Source organism: Nyctereutes procyonoides, unplaced genomic scaffold (assembly GCF_905146905.1).
Source record: "Nyctereutes procyonoides isolate TBG_1078 unplaced genomic scaffold, NYPRO_anot_genome, whole genome shotgun sequence".
Taxonomy (NCBI): domain Eukaryota; kingdom Metazoa; phylum Chordata; class Mammalia; order Carnivora; family Canidae; genus Nyctereutes; species Nyctereutes procyonoides.
The window spans coordinates 5,174,507-5,189,427 of NW_026575133.1; the positions used below are offsets into that span (position 1 = coordinate 5,174,507).

The 14,921-nt window shown below is 44.0% G+C and overlaps 1 protein-coding gene across 1 annotated transcript in view; it reads left to right on the top strand.

Annotated features, from left to right (window-relative positions):
* ABCC2 (ATP binding cassette subfamily C member 2) overlaps window positions 1-14,921 on the top strand; it is a 70,799-nt gene that overhangs the window by 38,951 nt on the left and 16,927 nt on the right. Inside the window, exons 18-23 of the mRNA XM_055345715.1 lie at window positions 652-819; window positions 3,868-4,048; window positions 12,775-12,898; window positions 13,163-13,301; window positions 13,997-14,216; window positions 14,359-14,513. Of these exons, the coding sequence (XP_055201690.1) occupies window positions 652-819; window positions 3,868-4,048; window positions 12,775-12,898; window positions 13,163-13,301; window positions 13,997-14,216; window positions 14,359-14,513 (987 nt within the window). The remainder of the gene's footprint in view (window positions 1-651; window positions 820-3,867; window positions 4,049-12,774; window positions 12,899-13,162; window positions 13,302-13,996; window positions 14,217-14,358; window positions 14,514-14,921) is intronic.

A 14,921-nucleotide genomic window follows, 5' to 3' on the forward strand; every position in this document is an offset into this window, starting at 1 on the left:
CACCAATAAAAAATTAATTTATTAAAAAAAGAATTAAAATGCAGGTCCATAAACACTTGAAAAAAAAGAAATTTAGTGTGAATGATTTTTTCAGCTTATTAAATACCTTTCTTAAAAATAGATTTTTAATGATTATACTGTATCCATTATATGGTCACAAATAAATATACATTTAGGATGTTTTTAACCTTCCTCCCTATTACTAAAAATGAGTAGAGTAGTCTTTGGATGACAAGGATCTTCAGATATTAGAAGACTTTATTAGATATAGACTCCAGACCTAGATCCGGAATGATTTTGTTAATCCAACATACATTTACTGAGTACCTACTATGTGCCACACACTATTTTCCATGCTGGAATTACATCCATGAATAAAATAGAGAAAATCTGCCCTAGTATAGCTCTACATTCCCATGGGGCAGGAAACAAAAATCATGAGTAAATCATACAATCAAAAATGGTAATTTGGGCATACATTTAATTATTGGGCCTGAAATAATTTATTTGAACCAAAGTTATTTACTTGTATAAAGAAACTTGTAAGGTTTTAAAGTCCTCGATACCTTAAATGAAGCAAATCTCTTTCTTTAGTCTCTGTGAGGGTGGAACTATGGAGTAGTGCTTAATAGAAATTATTTTCTTCTTCAGGGTATAAATCTTAGTGGGGGTCAGAAGCAGCGGATTAGCCTGGCCAGAGCTACCTATCAGAATTCAGACATCTATGTTCTGGATGACCCCCTGTCGGCTGTGGATGCTCATGTGGGAAGACATATTTTCAATAAGGTCTTGGGTCCCAATGGCCTATTGAAAGGCAAGGTGAGAAGTTACATAAAGAAAAAAAAAGAACATTGGGGTGGCAGTAGGGAGACACATCTCCTAGGACTGCTGCGTGTCCTGAAACAAATTTTCTTATTTACCTGTCCCCTAGGTTGCTGAGGAGATACAGTGTCAGAATTGGTCTCCCAGGAGAGGACCCAGGAAAGCTCCCATCTTGAGGTCCTGGCTTATGCTGGAACTGGTTAATCTGAGTCTTGGGGCTCTGACTTTTGAGCCTCTGAAGATGATTGATTGTATTAAAAGGCACTTTGAGACCTGTAGCATAACAACAAATATATTTGGCCTGTGTCTCCATTTCCTGACACAGGGCTCCTATCTCTTGGAATTTCCTGAGTAATACTAGGAGGTTTTTGTTCTTAAGCCTAAAGAGTGGCTTAGGGTAGGACCCCTCCATAGCCTTAGGACAGGACTGTTGAAGAGAAAGCCCAGGTGATAGGTGGGTTAAAACTTTCAGCCCCACCTACAAACCTCTGGGGGAGGGAGAGAGGAGCTAAAGACTGGGTTATAAAAAATCATAAATTTTTATTTATGGCAATGAAGATTCAGGGCTGCCTGGGTGGCTCAGCGGTTGAGCAACTGCCTTTGGCTCAGGGCCTGATCCCAGGGTCCTGGATCAAGTCCCACATCCAGCTTCTTGTAGGGAGCCTGCTTCTCCCTGTGTGTTTGTGTGTGTGTTTGTGTGTGTGTGTGTGTGTGTGTGTGTGTGTGTCTATCATGAATAAATAAATAAAACCTAAAATAAAATGAGATTCAGAGGGCTTCTGGATTGGTGATCTTGTGAAGGTGCTGAGAGGATAGCACAATTGGGTTATCCAATTGGTGCACCCCACAGGTGCACCCACACCCCCATGCACTGCCCTGTGCATTTCTTCCATTTGACTCTTCTTGAGTTGTATCCTTTACAACAAACTGACAAACATAAATCAAGTGTGTTCTGAATATCTATCAACTATTCTAGCAAATCACTAATACAAGGAAGGGGCTTTATAGCTAGTTGGTTAGAAATATGGGTGGCCCAAGACTCACAACCAGCATCTGAAGTCAGGCCAGTCTCATGAGACTGAGCTCTTAAACTGTGGGATTTGTGCTAATTCCAGGTAGTTAGAATTGAATTGTTGAATACCTACCTGATGTCAGAGAATTGGCTGGTGTCCTCCCAGAGGACCCAACACTTATGTTGCTGTTGGGACATAGATCATCCTCATGTATTAGAGCTATGTTCTAAGATACTTCCCTGGAACCTTTGCAGGACATAGGAATGCTATGCCTGGAAAGGATGACTCAACCTGAGCATAAAAATAAAGCTGACATTTCTTGAGTATTCATTATGTTCTAGGCCTATGCTAAGCACTTTGATTATGTTGCCTCATTTGGCTCTCACAATGCTCCTGTGAGACAACAGATACAGAGGTCAGAGCAAGTCACAAGAGCTGGTGGTAGGTGAAGACTAGGCTTTCCTTACCATGGACAAGCTAGCATATTTGCCCTGATGCAGTGGGCTGAGTGGGGGAGGGGCTAACAGAGCCCCTTGAGGATTTGAATGTGCTCCTCACCAACAGCAAGGGTAGAATGATGGCTGTCAATAATCTCTCCCTCAGCATCAGTCAGTAAAACTCCCTCTGTGTTCGGCCTGTTTCTTTCACCTATCCTCTGATTTAACTGCTGCCAATCAGAGGTTAAGTGGGCTGCTGTCCCACCGAGGCTCTTTGCCACTCTTGGATCAGTGAGTCAACAGGAACTCACTCTCCCTCCTATTCCTGGTGCTGGCTCCTGTCCTTAAGGCCTTTTGGCTCTATTCATTCATGAACTGTATACCACCCTATGACTGGTCTGTGGCAAAGACTGCGCCTGCACAGATGAAAGGATCTGGTCTCAAGTAACATACAATCTAATGGGAAGATATACAGAAAAGCAAACAATAATATCATAATACAAGAATTATTATAATGGCAGTCTGTGGAAACTACAGTAGAAGCATCAGAGGGATACCCAAGTCTTATCTGAGGACTCAGGAAAGGCTCCCAGAAAAGTTGAGATTTGGAGGATGAGCATTTCCTGGGTCTTCCAGATAAGAGGGATCTAGTCTCTATAGAGCTATGAAGTAGAGAGAGCAGAGGCAGTGGTTTGGGTTATCTCTCCAGAGGCCCATTTCAACCCCATTGCTTCTGTCTGAACTGCATTACTGATCCATGAGTGTTTGTCTTTCTCCAACTGGAGTCCTTATTTCAGTAGTCGGTGTGGTTTGCAAACAGACAGGAATACAAGAGATGCCAAGTCTCCCATACCACAGAGGGCTTGGACTGAAGACAAGGTTTGATGTCCCTACAATGTCTCTAATGTGCTAAAAGAATCTGAGCAGCTCTTGTTAGTTGAAGTTGGTTAGCTGGCTAGCTAGTTATTAGTTTTGTATGCATCTGTTATGTTGACAGGCTTTGATCTCAGGTGACATTCCTAAGCTCCCAGGAAGCTGGAAGAATGTGTGTGGGCAAACTTCTCTGTCCCTAAAGGAAAATAACTGAATACATCCAGGATATAGACTCCAGAAGGAGTCTCCTCCTACACACAGGGTCTAGTGTTAGGATGAGGTGCAGGGAAAGAAAGAAGTAAAAGAGACCAAGTGGTCAAGGCTACATCTTAAAACAGGGCCCTATATGAATTAAGTTGATGGCTTGCTCTTAAAAAGAAAAATGAGGGTATCCCTGGGTGGCTCAGTGGTTTAGCACCTGCCTTTGGCCCAGGGCGCGGTCCTGGAGTCCCGTGATCGAGTCCCACATTGGGCTCCTGGCATGGAGCCTGCTTCTCCCTCCTCCTGTGTCTCTGCCTCTCTCTCTATCATAAACACATAAATAAATCTTTAAAAAAAAAGGAAAAATGAAGGAAGGTAGTAGACATTCTGGGTAGTTAGAAGTTAGCTACCCATAGTCAGTGGAAAGTTCCTTTCATTTTTAAGAGCAAGCCAAGGATGGTGGTGGACAGAGGGTCTCACAGAGAGAAGCTGGTGGTACAACATACTGTTGTTTTTTTCAGACTCGACTCTTGGTTACACATAGCATTCACTTTCTTCCCCAAGTGGATGAGATTGTGGTTCTGGGGAATGGCACCATCTTGGAGAAGGGATCCTACAACACTCTGCTGGCCAAGAAAGGATTGTTTGCTAAGATTCTGAAGACATTCACAAAACAGACGGGTCCTGAAGGAGAGGCCACAGGTATGTGAAGAGGATTGGAACAGGATAAAGCTTGGGTATGGAAAGGGTAGGAGTGATAAACTGCTATTTACTTTCTGAACTATTCAGTATCCAGTGAATTCGACTTGGAAGTGAATTACACAGAGATCCAAAATCTGTTCTTTCAGTATTTTATGTCTCTGTAAAAAAAAATCACAGACATAGCAACTCTGTGTCTGAGCCAAACTGGGGGTTCATCTTGCTCATAGGGTCTCTGACATGTAGTCAACGGACACTAGAAGGGTATGACTGAAGATTCAGGGTGATTAGCCTTGTGGAAGAAATGCTAGTGGCATCAGGGACCCCCTTTTATGGATGCTGTGCTTCTATGGATTCAAATCACACATCCCAACCCACCTACCCTGAATCCACTAAAACCACTTCCTGGACAGCTTCTGGGCTGATACTAATAGCATACTACAAAATTCTAGATAAGCCCTAAGAAGGCATCTTGACTAATACACCAATAATACTGGGGGTTTTAAATGGGGAAAAATCAGGGCAGTTTGCATGGTCTCACAGTATAGTACAGGAATAGCCCCTAATACCACCACCGCTGGGGTCACCAGTTAGTTCTAGTCAGCAGTGAAACCCTGATCCCTGAGGACTTTCCTTTTTTTTTTTTTTTAAAGATTTTATTTATTTTTTTTTAAAGTGAGTTTGTTCCTTTTATTTTTTTTTAATTTATTTATTTATGATAGTCACACAGAGAGAGAGAGAGAGAGAGGCAGAGACACAGGCAGAGGGAGAAGCAGGCTCCATGCACCGGGAGCCCGATATGGGATTCGATCCCGGGTCTCCAGGATCGCGCCCTGAGCCAAAGGCAGGCGCCAAACCGCTGCGCCACCCAGGGATCCCTAAAGATTTTATTTATTTATTTGACAGCCAACAAGCAGGGGGAGTGGCAGGCAGAGGGAGAGGGAGAAACAGGCTCCCCGCTGAGCAGGGAGCCCAATGTGAGGCTCAAACCCAGGAATTTCAGATCATGACCTGAGCCAAAGGCAGACACTTAACCAACTGAGCCACTCAGGCACCCCCCTGAGAACCTTCTCAAAAATCTGCCATCAGTAGTCCTGTACATAGTTCTTGGTATCTGCTTCAGATAGCAGTCACCAGCAGGAAGTCAAGCCTGAGAAAGCAAGATCTGGAGGGTGCATTCCAGAACTCAGTTGGGAGAAGGAGTAGCTATAAAGCCTGCAAGTGGGAACTCATGCAGGCGTTGAGGTCAGGAAATGTGATGGTTCAAAACCACCCTGGGGAGCACAAAGGATGGAAAGAAAAGCCCAAACCAGAAATTCTCTAAGTGTCGGAGGGATAGGGCAGGAACAAAGAACAGGATGATGTGGGTGACAGGGATTGGCAGCTATCTCAGGAGGCTGGGGCAGGGGAACTGGGAACCAGCAGAAAGGAAAAGGTCAGAACTTCATGTCAGGCTTTATGTACTCTAGGGACAGGCCTGGAGAAAACTAAAGTACCTGCCTGGGGAGCAAGGGTCCCAAGTCAAAGGGCAATGTCTGATGCTGGATTCCCCTGAGTTACTGCTCAGTTAACCACATCACCATGACCTGCTCTGACAGTTTCCTTATGCTAAGGTTAAACTTTTTTTTTTTTTTTTTTTTTTGCCATGATCTGAGTTTCTGCATTCTGTTATAAACCCCCATGGGTAGACGGGCCCTTTAAAGAATCTTGTCCTTTATGTACGAAGATCAGTTTGCAAAACCACTCATCAAGCCTTGTTCTGGTAAACACTATTTCTGAGCAATGCCTGGCATGCTGTTGTTGTTGGTTCTGGGATTCAAGGTATGGACCATGACATGAAGGGAAGGGAATGGCAACAGGGCAAGGTGACCTGTATCAATAACTGGTTTGGTGTATTAGTTTCTTTTTTTTTTTTATAAATTAATTTTTATTGGTGTTCAATTTACCAGCATACAGAATAACACCCAGTGCTCATCCCGTCAAGTGTACCCCTCAGTGCCCATCACCCATTCACCCCCACCCCCCACCCTCCTCCCCCTCCACCACCCCTAGTTCATTTCCCAGAGTTAGAAGTCTTTATGTTCTGTCTCCCTTTCTGATATTTCTCACACATTTCTTCTCCCTTCCCTTATATTCCCTTTCGCTATTATTCATATTCCCCAAATGAATGAGAACATACACTGTTTGTCCTTCTCCGGTTCCTGTGGCCAAGTTCAAAAAGGGTGTTGCCTGAGTTCTCCTCTGGGATTTTGATGGAATCTTGTCTCACATTTAGATCTTTCATCTATTTTGAGTTTATCTTTGTGTATGGTGCAAGAGAGTGGTCCAGTTTCATTCTTCTGCATGTGGATGTCCAGTTCTCCCAGCACCATTTATTGAAGAGACTGTCTTTCTTCCAGTGGATCGTCTTTCCTCCTTTATCGTATATTAGTTGACCATAAAGTTCAGGGTCCACTTCTGGGTTCTCTATTCTGTTCCATTGATCTATGTGTCTGTTTTTGTGCCAGTACCACACTGTCTTGATGACCACAGCTTTGTAGTACAACTTGAAATCTGGCATTGTGATACCCCCAGCTCTGTTTTTCTTTTTTCAATATTCCCCTGGCTATTCGGGGTCTTTTTTTGATTCCACACAAATCTTAAGATGATTTGTTCCAACTCTCTGAGGAAAGTCTATGGTATTTTGATAGGGATTGCATTATACGTGTAAATTGCCCTGGGTAACATTGACATTTTCACAATATTAATTCTGCCAATCCATGAGCATGGAATATTTTTCCATCTCTTTGTGTCTTCCTCAATTTCTTTCAGAAGTGTTCTGTAGTTTTTAGGGTATATTTTGAGAACCCTTTGAATGGTAAATGGTTCTCCAACCTTTTATTTTCAGGTTGTAGGTGTCCTTCTGTCTAAAATGAGTCTCTTGTAGACAGCAAATAGATGGGTCCTGTTTTTTTATCCAGTCTGAAACCCTGCGCCTTTTGATGGGGTCATTAAGCCCATTCACGTTCAGAGTTACTTGAACTTCTTCTTAAAGGGGAGTTTTAAGAGTCCCCCTTAAAATTTCTTGCAGAGCTGGTTTGGAGGTCACATATTCTTTCAGTTCCTGCCTGTCTCGGAAGCTCTTTATCTCTCCTTCCATTTTGAATGAGAGCCTTGCTGGATAAAGTATTCTTGGTTGCATGTTCTTCTCATTTAGGACCCTGAATATATCCTGCCAGCCCTTTCTGGCCTGCCAGGTCTCTGTGGAGAGGTCTGCTGTTACCCTAATATTCCTCCCCATGAAAGTCAGGGACTTCTTGTCTCTTGCTGCTTTAAGGATCTTCTCTTTATCTTTGGAATTTGCAAGCTTCACTATTAGATGTCGAGGTGTTGAACGGTTTTTATTGATTTTAGGGGGGATCTCTCTATTTCCTGGATCTGAATGTCTGTTTCCCTTCCCAGATTGGGAAAGTTTTCAGCTAGGATTTGTTCAAATACATATTCTGGCCCTCTGTCCCTTTCGGCGCCCTCGGGAACCCCAATTAAACGTAGGTTTTTCTTCCTCAGACTGTTATTTATTTGCCTTAATCTGTCTTCATGGTCCCTTAATTGATTGTCTCTTTTTTCCTCAGTTTCCCTCTTTGCCATTAACTTGTCTTCTATGTCACTCACTCGTTCTTCCACCTCGTTAACCCTCGTCATTAGGACTTCTAGTTTGGATTGCATCTCATTCAATTGATTTTTAATTTCTGCCTGATTGGATCTAAATTCTGCAGTCATGAAGTCTCGTGAGTCCTTAATGCTTTTTTCTAGAGCCACCAGTAGCTGTAGAATAGTGCTTCTGAATTGGCTTTCTGACATTGAAGTGTAATCCAGATTTTGTAACTCTGTGGGAGCGAGGGCTGTTTCTGATTCTTTCTTTTGAGGTGAGGTTTTCCTTCTAGTCATTTTGCTCAGTGCAGAGTGGCCAAAAACAAGTTGTATTGGAACACGGGGGAGTATCACTGGTCCGTCCAGCTGGTCTTCTGGGGGAGGGGCCTGCTGTGCTGATTTTCAGGTGTTAGCACTTGGGGGAGCTGCTCTGCCCCTGCCTGCTGGGCTCAGCGGGGGTTGTTTACCCGGTGGGGCCCCAGGAGGAACAGCCGCAGTTGCTATGGCAGCTCTGGAAGCCTGGATTCAGCCTCCGCAGGAACTACGGGCTGGGGCTCTCGGCTCTCCGTCCGCAGGGCCTGGAGGCTCCGGGGCGGGGCCGCTGATCTGCTCAGCTCGGGGCAGGAGCCTCCTCGCTGTCTCGGGCCCTCCCGGCCTCTGCCTGTCCCGGGGGAGGCCGGATCCTGGGCTGTGTCCCGGCGCCCTGTGCTCCGGGGCCTGCGCTGTGGGATTCGCGCTCCCGCCCTGCAGCTCCCTCCCTGGAGCCGCTCCCGAGCCCCTCCGAGCTGCTCCGGTGCGCGCTGCAGCCCTTAGGGAGCTCGGAGCACTCTCCTGCGCTCGCAGGTGTCTGTAGTGTCCCCGGGAGCCCGAGGGCATCCCCGCCCTCCTGGGTCCTGCTCCAACTCCCTGCGAGCCCCTTTCCGCCCGCCCGGGAAGGTTGGTGCAGCTCCTGCTCCTCCGGGACGGGGCTCTCCTGTCCTGGGGACACTCGCCCCGGCCTCAGCCCGGCTCCTCGCGGGGCCCCTCCCCCTCGGAGGCCTTTTGTTCCTTTATTTCTTTTCCCCCCCGTCTTCCTACCTTGATAGAAGCGCGGACTCTTCTCACTGTAGCATTCCAGCTGGTCTCAGGCCGAATTCGTAAATTTTCAGGATAGTTTGAAGGTTATCTAGGTAATTTGGTGGGGACAGGTGATTTGGGGACCCTGCTCTTCCGCCATCTTGCCCCTCCCTCCCACCTGGTGTATTAGTTTCTTAACTGGCTGCCATAACAAAACACTACAAACTGAGTGGCTTAAACAAGACAATTATTTTCTCATGGTTCTGGAGACTGGAAGTCCAAAATCAAGGTTCTGAAGGTGATGGAGAAGGACATGTTCCAGGCTTCTCTCCTACCTTCTGGACGTTAATTGGCAATCTTTGACATTTTTGGCTTATAGACATCACACTGCTCTCTGTCTTCATCTTCATGTGGTATCCTCCCCTGTGTGAGACTATGTCCAAATTTGTCCTCTGTAGAAGGACATCAGACATTATGGATTAGGGGTCCATCCCACTCTAGTCTGACCTCTTCTTAACTAATTACATCTACAATGAGCCTATTTCCAAATAAAGTCACATTCTGAGGTAGCGCACGTTAGGATTTCACTGTATGAATTTGGTGGGGGACACAATTCAATCTATCACATTCCTCTGACATACCCAAATTCATATCTTTCTCATGTGCAAACTATATTCACCCCATCCCAACATCCCCAATGTCTTATATCATCCCAGTATCATCTTGAAATCTAAAATCTCATCTAAATGTCAATTCAAAGTCCCAAATTTCATCATCTAACTCACTCAAATCAGTTGTGGCTGAGTCTTGGAGTCTTGGGGTAGAATTCCTCTTCATCTGTCAAACTGTAAAGTCAGACCGGTTATCTGCTTCAATAGTAAGAAAGGCATTAGGGTAGACATTCCCATTCCAAAAGGGAAAAATCAGAAGGGTAAAAAGGGGGTTATGAATCCAAAGCAAATGCAAATCTAGCAGGGCAAATTCCACCAGATTTTAAGGTTTGATAATGATCTTGTTTGGCTTGATGCTGTCTGTCGTTTAGGCTCAAACTGGGCTGGTGGTTTCAACCCCTCTGGAACTGAGGAGTAGCCAATCCCAGGGTCATTTTTCCCCTGTGCTGAAGGATAACACATGTTCACAGCTGGAGGGCTCTATTAGTACATTTTCTGTCTGTAGAATCCTAGAAGTGTGGGGCACCTAGGTGGCTCAGTAGTTGAGCATCTGCCTTTGCTTCTGGTCGCGATCCCGGGGTCCTGAGATCGAGTCCTGCATCAGGCTCCCAGCAGGGAGCCTGCTTCTCCCTCTGCCTATGTCTGCCTCTCTCTCTGTGTCTCCCATGAATGGATAAATAAAATCTTAAAAAAAATAAAAAGAATCCTAGAAGTCTGACAGTGGTCCTTCATTTCATCCTGTCTCCCCTCTGGTCCAAGCTTATGGAATTTCTGCTAAGATGGCTGATGGGAGTAAGTCACAATGCCCAATCTCTTTAGTAAAGAGATTGTACTTTTAGTTATTGTACTTTTCTAGAATTTCTATTTTTCTTTTTATATTTGATCTCCTTATTGATGTTCTCTACTTAATGAGAACTCATTCTCATGCTTTAGATCTTTAGACATGGTTACCTTTTGTTCTTTGAACATACTTAAAATAGTAATTTAAAGTCTTTCTCTAGAAGTTCCTGGGTGGCTCAGTGGTTGAGCATCTGCCTTCAGCTCCGGGTGTAATCCTGAGGTCCTGGGATCAACCTGCATCGGGCTAAATAAAATCTTTAAAAAGTCTTTCTCTATAAGTCCAATGTCTGCGCTTCCCTGAGTACAGTTTCTGTTGACTGTATATACATTTTTTCCCTGTATATGGCCTTATGTTTTCTTGCTTTGTATGTCTCATAATTTTTTATTAGAAACTGGCCACTTTATCTTTTTTTTTTTTAAGATTTTTATTTCTTTATTTATGAGAGAGACAGAGAGGCAGAGACATAAGCAGAGGGAGAAGCAGGCTCACTGCTGGGAGCCCAGTGTGGCACTCGATCCCAGGACCTGGGGATCACGACCAGATCCAAAGGCAGACACTCAACCACTGAGCCACCCAGGTTTCCTAAAAACTGTCACTTTAAATAATATAACTCTGGAAATAAGATTTCTCTCGTCTCCTTCCATTTCTAGGGTTTGTTGCTCTAGTTCCTCCTGTTGAGTTTCCTGAACTAGTTCTTATTAAATCTGTAGTCTTTGTCAGATGTGGCCATGGAAATCTCTGCTTGGTTGGTCAACTAATGATTGGGCAGAGATTTCCTTAAGGGCCTGGAACCAATAAGTCACTCAGTTTTTTCTGAGAGGCCTTGTGTGTGTGGTGCATAGTGAGAGGGAAGGCATGTCCTTAACACTCCAGCAGGCAGTTCACAAGTCTATTTCACCTTTTGTTTCCTGCTTGCCAGATCCTTGACGGTTAGTCAGGCATAAGAGAATAGGGCCTTCTCAAGTCTTGAGCATGTGCACAGCCCTACCTGTGTGTATGGTATTCTAGATTGTCAGGAATACCTTAAAAATATCAAAGCTCTCCCTAAGGATATCTTCTTCCCCAGCTTTTCCTTTTAAGTTTTTGTTTAGCTTCTTTTTTGCTCCAACTGTTATCATCACCTCAGGCAGCTGTGAAGTTAAACAATGGCTGCTGATTATTTAAGCTAGCTCCAAGTCCGATCCAGTAAAGATAAGCCCTGTGAATGGGGTTTTCTAGAGAACTGCCAGACAGGTCAAATAATGACAATTCTCTAGGGATTGAAACTGGTAAACAAAGGGTTAACAGGACTAGTAATCACAACTGCAACTTTTTACCCAGGCCTTTTTCATTTGCCTTTAAATTTCCCTGACTCTCCTTCGGGGAGTCCTACTTGAGACTTGTTCTCTTTTCTCCTCATTTGGCTTTCTCTTGAATAAACCCTTTCCTTGCTGAGTAATCAGTATCTCAGTGACTGTCTTTGCTGTGCCATTGTCAGACTTCATTATGGTGCCAGGATGAGGCTTTGGGAGTGTTTTGAACACCTTCTGTTCCTTCCAACAGTTAGGCTGCTGATTTTATTTTATTTTTTTGTAGTTACTATGTTTGTGAGCTTGTTAGTATTCTAGGCTACAGCAGATCTGAGGGGAGGGGGGATGGGAATGGGGTAAAGTATCACAAAACTTATCGTTCTTACTGAGACTTCACCATTTTTCTTAAATAAATGTTCCTTGGGTTGTTGCCAGACTTTGGTTAATTTCAGAGTATAAAGTTGATTTTAACAATATTTTGCCATTGCTTTTATGGAGTTATCAATTTCCAGAGGTCCTTACCATTGCTACTGATGCCCAGGCTGTTTTACGTTTTATTTTTAATTTTTAAAATTTCCTTCTTATCTGCAGGGTATGTTTTGTTTTGTTTTGTTTTTTTTAATGTTTTAAACTCAGTGTAGCCTCGGTGGCTCTGTCAGTTAAGCATCTAACTCTTGACTTCGACTCTGGTTATGATCTCCGGGTTGTGGGATCAAGTCTCATGATCCGCTCCATGCTGGGCATGGGGCCTGCTTGAGATTCTCTCTCTCTCTCTCTCTCTCTCTCTCTCTCTCTGCCACCCCCTCTCGAAAAGGAAAAGAAAAAAAATAAAAAATGTTTTAAATTCATAAAACTTTGTCAAGTTATTTGAAATTCAAGAAGAGCATGTTTAATTTACACTTACCTTTTTAGTCAATTCTGGGAATTAGGACTCTCCTGCTTATCTAGTATAACCCTTAAAAAGTTTTTTTCTTGCTGCAAATAAACTGAGAAGCTTCTGGGAATATTTCTCTCCTCTTGACCATTTTCTCTCCTACTAGAAACTCCTCTCTCCCTTATCCTGATATTTTTCAATGAGAAGATGTACTAATAAGTGATATTTCTGGAGCACAGCATACCAGACTGTGTGTACATCTGGGCTCTCTTGCTGCGGGGCCAGCAAGATCAGAAAAGAATTCTCCTTGTTCATAGAACTTTGCATCTCTGTGTCACGGTCTCCCTAACCTTTGATGTGTCTCCTAGTCAATGAGGACAGTGAAGAAGATGATGACTGTGGGCTGATGCCCAGTGTGGAGGAAATCCCTGAGGATGTGGCCTCCTTGACCATGAAAAGAGAGAACAGCTTTCATCGAACACTTAGTCGCAGGTTGGTCATCTCCTCAGCTGGCAGCCCTTGTCACTTCCATGTTTCCACTTGATTGTTCTTTTTCTCTGTGGACTTTTCCTGAGGGAGTGGGTACCAGGGACACTCCCAGCTCTTCATTTGTTTCTTTGAATGGAGAAGAAGGATGGGGTGGGGTGTTTCCCTACAGCCATCTGTTCTGGAATGCTTTTCTATGTAAGAAGAGAGGCTGACATGTAGGGATGCACCTGCATGCTCACAAATGCTTCCCCTCTCTCCATTGCTCAGTTCCAGGTCCAGGAGCAGACATCAGAAATCCCTAAGAAACTCTTTGAAAACCCGGAATGTGAATACTCTGAAGGAGGAGGAGGAGGAACCAGTGAAAGGACAAAAACTAATTAAGAAGGAATTCATACAAACTGGAAAGGTGAACAGCACAATAAAAAAAAAAAGTACTGTTTGATAGGACACAAGGCTTGGGATCTGAACATTTTAAAGTTTGATAACTTGAATATGCATCTACAGGAGAGATATGTGTTGTGTGCTTTGCAAATCTCAAAATTTGTCATTGAAATGTCAGCAGAGGCTTTGGGCTTTCTATCAAATCCTATTTCCAAGAGTGACAGGTGTCCTGTGAATATCCACATACCACATTTCATGAGCAGTTCCATTCTAATGTGTGGAGAGAACAACAGAACTGCTGTGAGATGCAATTCTTGGAGCCAGAGAATGCTAATAAATCAATCTGGGAGCACATGGTTCAAATTAATAAAACTTAAGACCTTGGTTTTAACTTAAATCCACATTAATAAAAACAAATGCCAAGGTCTGCAGTATAAATTCCGTTCCACTCTGTTGTGTGTTTGATGTGCCCCACTGTTTTTTATCTTTCTCCCTCAATTACATCTAGAAGTTCCTTAATAATGTGGTGTTATTTACCTGTGCTGTATTTCAGCCTCAGTTATTACGCTGGCCCAAAGCAGAAATAGACCACAGATTACCAAATTTTGCTACCTGCTATTCACTTTTCCAGGGTCTCCACTCCCCCTTGTAATTGGTATTCTAGATAACTCCTCCCCCAAAGCTATTAGGATTTCTAATACTGAGGTTGGGGCTTTCCAGGTGAAGTTCTCCATCTACCTGAAGTACCTACGAGCAATAGGATGGTATTTGATATTCCTCATCATTTTTGCCTATGTGATCAATTCTGTGGCTTATATTGGATCCAACCTCTGGCTCAGTGCTTGGACCAATGACTCTAAAGCCTTTAATGGCACTAACTATCCAGCCTCTCAGAGGGACATGAGAATTGGCGTCTATGGAGTTCTGGGATTAGCTCAAGGTATGTCAGATGGCTATGACAGCCACCTCTTACAGAATCTGTCTAGTCTATGTATTTTGCCTAGACTCAGGGATAAAAATTGCCACTGTGTCCTTGGCACAGGTCCTGTGCATTGTGCTGACTAAATTGGCTCCATTTCTAGGTGTGTTTGTGCTCATGGCAAATCTCTTGAGTGCCCATGGTTCCACCCATGCATCAAACATCCTTCACAGGCAACTGCTAAGCAACATCCTTCAAGCACCCATGAGTTTTTTTGACACAACACCCACAGGTCGGATTGTGAACAGGTTTGCTGGTGTAAGTATCTAAACAACTATATGATGTGTTTTTATGCTGAGGATCTTTTCATTCTGACAGGGACAGAATTCTCCTGTCCCTCCAGGCAACACTGTGCAGTTACAGTTCTTTTGTCCACTTAGTATTTATGGAGTACCTTGTGTGAGGTTCCAAGGATCCTGGGGATACAGGGATGGAAAGCTCTGGCCCTTTAAGAAGCTCACCATCTAATGAGGGAGACTACTAAGGAATAAAGGAGTATGAAAGAATACAACAAAACCAATAACAAGGGGATCCCTGGGTGGCGCAGCGGTTTGGCGCCTGCCTTTGGCCCAGGGCACGATCCTGGAGACCAGGGATCGAATCCCACGTCGGGCTCCCGGTGCATGGAGCCTGCTTCTCCCTCTGCCTGTGTCTCTCCCTCTCTCT